Source organism: Sinocyclocheilus rhinocerous, unplaced genomic scaffold (genome assembly GCF_001515625.1).
Source record: "Sinocyclocheilus rhinocerous isolate Xijiao unplaced genomic scaffold, SAMN03320098_v1.1 scaffold792, whole genome shotgun sequence".
Lineage (NCBI taxonomy): Eukaryota > Metazoa > Chordata > Actinopteri > Cypriniformes > Cyprinidae > Sinocyclocheilus > Sinocyclocheilus rhinocerous.
The window spans coordinates 2,697,079-2,706,089 of NW_015626872.1; the positions used below are offsets into that span (position 1 = coordinate 2,697,079).

Below are 9,011 nucleotides of genomic sequence, written 5' to 3' on the forward strand. Positions count from 1 at the left end.
TGTGTGTGTGTATGTGTGTGTGTGGAGCTACAGCTGCATCTTATTCCACAAAACCGCAGGTGAACGAATCTGAGGTTATGCTCGCAGTGAGACGGGAAAACAAGCAATTACAGCAGCCTTCCAATAGAATTAAAGACGCTCTGTTCTCACGAGGAGCTTCCAGTGCATTACAATCGAGCTGAGGCTGAGCCGCCCTTACTGGACCAGTCAGGGTCTTGTTATGCAATATGGGAAATACAAATGTAATAGAAATTATTCCAGCCAAACAACACAGCCTGGCTTTGTTCGGTGTGAGATAAAGGGCTAATTCACACAAAAAATTAAGGTTTTGTCATAATTTAATCACCCTCATGTTATTCCCAACCCGTATGACTTTATTTCTTCCAAGGAACACAAAAGAAATGTCGTTTCTATCCGCTGAAAATAAATGTGGACAAGCACGGTCAAGCTCCCAAAAGGTTATTATTGTTAACTAAACTATTACAAACATTTTAATGATTGAAATAAATCTGAAACAAATGATAAATATTAGATGAAAAACTAATAAATAAAAATATAAAAAAATAATAAAAAGTAAAGATAAAATAAATAAAATAAAAAATAAAGAAAAGGTAATAAACTAATAAATTAATTAATTAATAGAGATGTTGTCTTGGCAACTTACGGAAATAAGTTTAATTTGAAGCAGTAAAATTACTAACTGAACAAAAAGTAAAACTGAAATAAAAATAAATTAAACGTAAATAGCAATATTTAAGAAAAATTGCACAATATAAAATTACAAAAAAAATTAACTAAAATCATGCTTTTATAATAGCAATATTGATTTGCTGCTCAAGAAACATTTCTGAATATTATCAATGTTGAAAACAGTCATGCTGCCCAATATTTTTCTGGATTTTTTCCAGGAGTCTTTGATGAGTAGAAAATTCACAACAACAGCATTTATTTTAAATAGATTTTTTTGTAACATTTAAAAAGTATTTACTGTCACACAATAAGTTTAATGCATCCTTGCTGAATAAAAGTGTTAATTTCTTTAAAAATGAATCTTCTAGCTCTCATATGGCTTTGGAATAAGTTGGGAATAGATGTCATTTGTAGAAGCCAGCAGCCCCATTCACTTTCACTGTATGGAAAAGAGCAGCCTAGACATTCTGCTAAACATCTTCTTTTGTGTTCCACGAGCGACAGGGTTTGTAGTGATATGAATGAATGTAAACAATGCTGGCATTTTTTTATTTTCACGTGACCTATCCCTTTAAGCTCGGGTTTTCTTGTGTTACGTCACACATTCTCTTCTAGAAACCTCTAATTAGGACGTTCACATGTCTTCAGTGTCTCCCACAACACAAGACCTCTACAACATTACATAATCTACAATCTGCACTCCTCCGGCTCCATTCACACCTCCTCATCTCTGAGTTTTCTGAGTGTTCGGTTTCTCTGTGCGGATGAGGATCTGGGGTTTGAGATGCTTTGATCTCCTCTGGCGCTGGAGCTCAGCCAATCAGCAGCCAGCATTCTCTCTCTCGCTCCAGTCCTTTACCTGCCATTATTCTCACACTGTTTTCTTTCATCCCCCTCTCCTTCCTCTTATTCATTCCTCGTTACATCATTTGGGTTGATAGTGAGTATTTCTCGCTCTCTCTTTTTCACTGAGATCATCACTTACCTCAGTACGTTATTTATATCGCTGCCCTTTCATCTTTCTTTTTTAGACTTTCATTTTTTTTTCCTACACATCTCTCGTTCGGACGAGATTTGTTTTCTAAGCGATGTTTGAGTTGCAATGATTAAGCGACGACTACTGATACAAATGATCTCTGTACACTGCAAAAATTATATTCTTAGTATTTTTGTCCTGTTTTTCTGTACAAATATCTAATCAAAACACATTTTCTCTAGAAGCAAAATGACTTGAAGGAACAGTTCATCCACAAGTGAAAAACTGCTGAAAACTGACTCACCCTCAGGCCATGCATGATCAGAGTGAGTTTGTTTCTTCATCAGGTTTGTAGAAATGTAGCATTGCATCAGTGTCTCAGCAATGGATGCTCTAAGAAAGAGATGGCTCTTTGACTGAATGGTTCTTCTATAACATCGCTGTGAAGAACCTTTTAAGCACCGCTATTTTTGAGAGTGTGGGCTACTAAAATAAACAAAAACAATAGACTAGACCTATTAGTAATAAATACCACATTAATAATAAATATTAAATAAATGGTTAAAATGCAATCTATAACGCTGTTTTAGCTGTTAAGAAAACACAGCAAGAAAATAGATATTCATGTATTAATAATAAATACCAAAACTATACCAAAACATAAATATGGATCACCTTTATGTTATTTTATTTTATTATTTTATTATTTTTTTTAGCTCTACAACTTTAGTCTTCATTCAGTTGAATATATATAGAAAGAGCAGCCATAATAATCTTTTGTGTTACACAGAACAAAGTCTTACGGGTGTAACAAAGGTCCTGGCGATGAACAAATAATGACAGAATTGTCATTTGTGTGTTAACTTAAATTCTGTAGCTATTCATCACAGAAACATTCCTCTTTAGATGACAGTATATTATCCAGGCCGACCTGCACAGCTTGCCTCAGTCAGGTTTGCAATACGATTAATGTTCAGAGCAGCTGCATCACTCCTGATCACAAGCGTGAATACCAGCCATTTTCTCCATTAAGAAATAATCTTTAATATCACTTGCCCTTCCGAGAGCCACTTTCTTTTGAGATAACCATAACTCATTGCTCTCTCACTCTCTCTCTCCTAAAAACGCTTCTTCTCATAAATACAACAATGCTGATTACTTGGACAATAACACAATCAGCCAGCAATGAAGAGGCACGGCGTTATATAAGAAACATATCAACATCATCGGACAGATTTAGCTTTTACTTCAGGGAGCGAGTGCTACTCCATCATTACCGCCGCTATTAGACGCCTCTTATCTCCTGTTAGCGCAGAGCTGAAACATGCGGTCTGTGACCCGGCTGATTCAGTTTGATGGCTCTGAGCGGCTGCAGACGGATGAGATAGTTCTGACCCGACTGAAGCATTAACCTGGACACCAGGGCCAGCCGTCATTCAGAACCAATCAAGAACACCTTTCAAACTCCTTCTGAACTGAGTTTAAATGTGAGGAAGCTGACTTAAAATAGATGACATTTAAAGAAACATTTAATTTTTCAGTATAAATTACCAATGAACATGTGATCATATAACATATTATAACATAACCTATTAAAAAAATATATATATATATATTTTTTATAAATTAAATAATAAATTATTATACATTTTATAAATTATAAATTATAATATATGATGGACGGACGGACGGCTGGACGGATGGATGGATCGACGGATGGATGGATGGATGAATGGATGGATGGACGGATGGATAGACGGATGGACGGACGGATGGATGAACGAATGGATGGATGGACGGATGGATAGACGGATGGACGGACGGATGGATGAACGAATGGATGGATGGACGGATGGATAGACGGATGGACGGACGGATGGATGAACGAATGGATGGATGGACGGATGGATAGACGGATGGACGGACGGATGGATGAACGAATGGATGGATGGACGGATGGATAGACGGATGGACGGACGGATGGATGAACGAATGGATGGATGGACGGATGGATAGACGGATGGACGGACGGATGGATGAACGAATGGATGGATGGACGGATGGATAGACGGATGGACGGACGGATGGATGAACGAATGGATGGATGGACGGATGGATAGACGGATGGACGGACGGATGGATGAACGAATGGATGGATGGACGGATGGATAGACGGATGGACGGACGGATGGATGAACGAATGGATGGATGGACGGATGGATAGACGGATGGACGGACGGATGGATGAACGAATGGATGGATGGACGGATGGATAGACGGATGGACGGACGGATGGATGAACGAATGGATGGATGGACGGATGGATAGACGGATGGACGGACGGATGGATGAACGAATGGATGGATGGACGGATGGATAGACGGATGGACGGACGGATGGATGAACGAATGGATGGATGGACGGATGGATAGACGGATGGACGGACGGATGGATGAACGAATGGATGGATGGACGGATGGATAGACGGATGGACGGACGGATGGATGAACGAATGGATGGATGGACGGATGGATAGACGGATGGACGGACGGATGGATGAACGAATGGATGGATGGACGGATGGATAGACGGATGGACGGACGGATGGATGAACGAATGGATGGATGGACGGATGGATAGACGGATGGACGGACGGATGGATGAACGAATGGATGGATGGACGGATGGATAGACGGATGGACGGACGGATGGATGAACGAATGGATGGATGGACGGATGGATAGACGGATGGACGGACGGATGGATGAACGAATGGATGGATGGACGGATGGATAGACGGATGGACGGACGGATGGATGAACGAATGGATGGATGGACGGATGGATAGACGGATGGACGGACGGATGGATGAACGAATGGATGGATGGACGGATGGATAGACGGATGGACGGACGGATGGATGAACGAATGGATGGATGGACGGATGGATAGACGGATGGACGGACGGATGGATGAACGAATGGATGGATGGACGGATGGATAGACGGATGGACGGACGGATGGATGAACGAATGGATGGATGGACGGATGGATAGACGGATGGACGGACGGATGGATGAACGAATGGATGGATGGACGGATGGATAGACGGATGGACGGACGGATGGATGAACGAATGGATGGATGGACGGATGGATAGACGGATGGACGGACGGATGGATGAACGAATGGATGGATGGACGGATGGATAGACGGATGGACGGACGGATGGATGAACGAATGGATGGATGGACGGATGGATAGACGGATGGACGGACGGATGGATGAACGAATGGATGGATGGACGGATGGATAGACGGATGGACGGACGGATGGATGAACGAATGGATGGATGGACGGATGGATAGACGGATGGACGGACGGATGGATGAACGAATGGATGGATGGACGGATGGATAGACGGATGGACGGACGGATGGATGAACGAATGGATGGATGGACGGATGGATAGACGGATGGACGGACGGATGGATGAACGAATGGATGGATGGACGGATGGATAGACGGATGGACGGACGGATGGATGAACGAATGGATGGATGGACGGATGGATAGACGGATGGACGGACGGATGGATGAACGAATGGATGGATGGACGGATGGATAGACGGATGGACGGACGGATGGATGAACGAATGGATGGATGGACGGATGGATAGACGGATGGACGGACGGATGGATGAACGAATGGATGGATGGACGGATGGATAGACGGATGGACGGACGGATGGATGAACGAATGGATGGATGGACGGATGGATAGACGGATGGACGGACGGATGGATGAACGAATGGATGGATGGACGGATGGATAGACGGATGGACGGACGGATGGATGAACGAATGGATGGATGGACGGATGGATAGACGGATGGACGGACGGATGGATGAACGAATGGATGGATGGACGGATGGATAGACGGATGGACGGACGGATGGATGAACGAATGGATGGATGGACGGATGGATAGACGGATGGACGGACGGATGGATGAACGAATGGATGGATGGACGGATGGATAGACGGATGGACGGACGGATGGATGAACGAATGGATGGATGGACGGATGGATAGACGGATGGACGGACGGATGGATGAACGAATGGATGGATGGACGGATGGATAGACGGATGGACGGACGGATGGATGAACGAATGGATGGATGGACGGATGGATAGACGGATGGACGGACGGATGGATGAACGAATGGATGGATGGACGGATGGATAGACGGATGGACGGACGGATGGATGAACGAATGGATGGATGGACGGATGGATAGACGGATGGACGGACGGATGGATGAACGAATGGATGGATGGACGGATGGATAGACGGATGGACGGACGGATGGATGAACGAATGGATGGATGGACGGATGGATGGATGGATGGATGGATGGACGGACGGATGGATGGAAGGATGGACGGATGGATGAACAGATGGATGGATGGACGGACGGACGGACGGACGGACGGATGGATGGATGGATGGACGGATAGATAGATAGATAGATAGATAGATAGATAGATATTAGAAGATAGAATTAAATTAAATTAATATTATCATTATTATATATTCCAATATGAATACTAAAACATTAAAAGTCAATTATAAATAAATGTTAAATATTCATAAAGTTAGTAATAGAAATTGAATGAAATTTGATCAATTGTATATATTTCATAACCTTTAATAAATTAACTCTCATTCTATGAACCAAGCAAACTTGCAAGAGGAAAACGTTGACAGCTGTTCTAGTGTATTTTGTTGTTGTGTGACTTGAATTTCATTTCATTGCAATTCCAATTCAGCATCCTGTGGTTTGTGGTCAATTCAATTCAAATTCCAAAAGTCATGAACTGTAACAGAGCCGAATCCCGATTCTCATATTCTGAATGTCAGCCAGCCCTGTACGACACGTTTGAGTAATCTACATGAGTGAGTTTGGGCTGTGCGCAGGAAGCTGTTCCCTAAGCAGCGGGATTGTTCTGTGCATCGAGCGGCACAACAGGAAATCACATGACCGTTGATCAAGAGAACCTCACCTGGGGGAGGCGGGGCTTCACTCACCTGCCACTGAGTTGGGGCGGGGCATGATGTAGAGGGGGGCGGAGTGAGTGGAGCAGTGGGCGGAGCCGGGCTCGGGGATCTTGTTGAGGCTGTAGGTGGAGGCGGTCATGTTCTCATCCACGCGGTACAGACTGGAGTCCAGAGTGGATCTGTGCGAGTGCCAGAGTTTCAGGCTGCTGCCTCGAGAGCCATCCCCGTGCTTCCCTCTCCTGTCCATCGGCTCCGAGTAACTGGTCAGGGTGGCTGGGAAAAGAGGAGACAAGCTGTCAAGATCAGGTCAGAAAGTTCTGCTAGAACGGATCAGTTCCCCAGAGGACTGTGAGTAGGGTTACCGTATGAAAAGTGATTGCACCAATTAAGCTCCTGCAGAAGCGCTCAGCTTTACGAGCATCGTTTGGCTTGATTTTCAGCGCATGGTCTTTAGATATGCTTTAGAGCCTAAAAAATATCTTGCAGCCCTGATGAGCAGAAGAGACTTCTTTTAGAAACCCCAGCTCACAGGTAAGCCCAGGGCAGGGACTCACCGATGATGCCGCTGTCTCTGCTCTCCAGGGTGGAGGTGGGGCTGCTGAAGGCCTGTCCCGGAGCAGCAGGAGGAAGGGTGGAGCAGGGGCTGCAGGCGGGGGGCGAGGCGGTGCTGCTGGTCAGAGTGGAGCACGGACTCATCCTCCCGCTCACTCCTAAACCCTGCACACACACCTGTACTCTCAGTGCGGCTCATCAGTTCATCTCTGTCCTGCCCATCATTACCATCAAACATCACGACAGACAAAACACTCACAAGCACTTAAGATCAGAGTGACAGTCCACACACACACACACACACACACACACACGCACATGCACACGCACACGCACTCTCTCTCACACACACAATCATGTTTGTTTCTGTGAATTGTGGGGCTTTCCATAGACTTCTACTTACCTAACCCTTTTTTCTGACCAAACAATATTTTCTATCCCCTAACCCTAAACCTACTCCTTTACTGACACAGTAACTAGGGTTTGAAGAATGACTGGGTATTATATTTAAGCCATTAAGTCATTTGCAGACATGCAATTGTCCCATAAAACAGTGACAAATGCACTTACAATTTAGAGATTATTAAGTCTGATTCAAAAATGGGCCATAGCTATTGATAAAAATCTGTAATATTATATTATTATTATAGTACAAACAGTACTGTTTTACAGCGTGTTTAGGAATAATAAGAATCACAGAAACACTAAAAAGTAAAACATCTGGAAATGACAAAATGTGTTTAATTGTCATGAAAATAACATCACAATAAATTAAATCTTCAAAAAAAAAATGTCACTTTTCTTAATATGTTGTCATTTCTAATATTTCAGGGTGAAACAGGTGAGATTGGGCCTTTCTGAGCATCTTCTGCATCTTAAGGAGGTGTGTATTTACTGCAGGAGGTGAGGATGAATAACTGACCTGTGAGTCATCAGGCTCATCCATGCTGTACTGCGGCCCTTGAGACCCCTCGCTCACTTTTTCTCCGAGTAGGAAGCCGAGACGAGTCATCAATGTGTTCGCTGCCTCGTCCAGTGAGGGGGGGGGGCCGAGATCCAGACCTAACCCCCGTAAAGAGAGAGAGAGACAGAGAGAATGAAATTAAGTCAAGTATGAAGTGAAACTAGCTAACTAGCTCACCACAATTGAAAAAGTTAATTATGAGCCTCACATCTTCCGCTGCTCGTGTCAACTATATCATAATTATGGACTCCACATGAAAATGCAATAATTCAGTAAGTGATTTCCCACAGATCTTAAATGACAGCTCACCCTCAGAGTCCATCAATCTCTCTCTGTGTTCTCTCTGTGTAAAATCAGCCTGCGCTCTTTCTGCAGAGCTGCTGCGTGACGACATACAGAGACGAGACCGACAGACACAGACTACATCAACCGGCTCACACCGCGCTATATCACCAGCTCACAGACAGACGGAGAGATAGAAAAGCTACGATTGTCAAGAAGACACACCGATAAAACTGCTGAAAGAGGGACGAGTTTCATTCTGAGGTGATTTCAGCATTACTGTCAGAGAAAAACAACAGAATGAACAAACGATAGAAGGAATAAACGATAAACACTGAAGCATATACTGTACTCTACTTCCTATAATCAGATATTTAATAGCAATAGTACCGTATTTTTTTATATTACTGAATATCAGCATATTGAGAGCAGCTAAAAAAGCATCACAAACTATAGAAGACTATAGAACGATATAGACGGAT

General features: G+C 43.6%; 1 protein-coding gene across 1 annotated transcript in view; it reads right to left on the minus strand.

Moving 5' to 3' along the window:
• LOC107720309 (protein TANC2-like) overlaps positions 1-8,513 on the minus strand; it is a 21,867-nt gene extending 13,354 nt beyond the window's left edge. The window contains exons 1-3 of the mRNA XM_016527995.1: positions 8,206-8,513; positions 7,286-7,448; positions 6,762-7,004 (exon numbers count right to left, since the gene is read on the minus strand). Coding sequence (XP_016383481.1) covers positions 6,762-7,004; positions 7,286-7,448; positions 8,206-8,295 — 496 coding nt within the window. The 5' untranslated portion in view covers positions 8,296-8,513. The remainder of the gene's footprint in view (positions 1-6,761; positions 7,005-7,285; positions 7,449-8,205) is intronic.
• Positions 8,514-9,011: the final 498 nt, after the last annotated feature.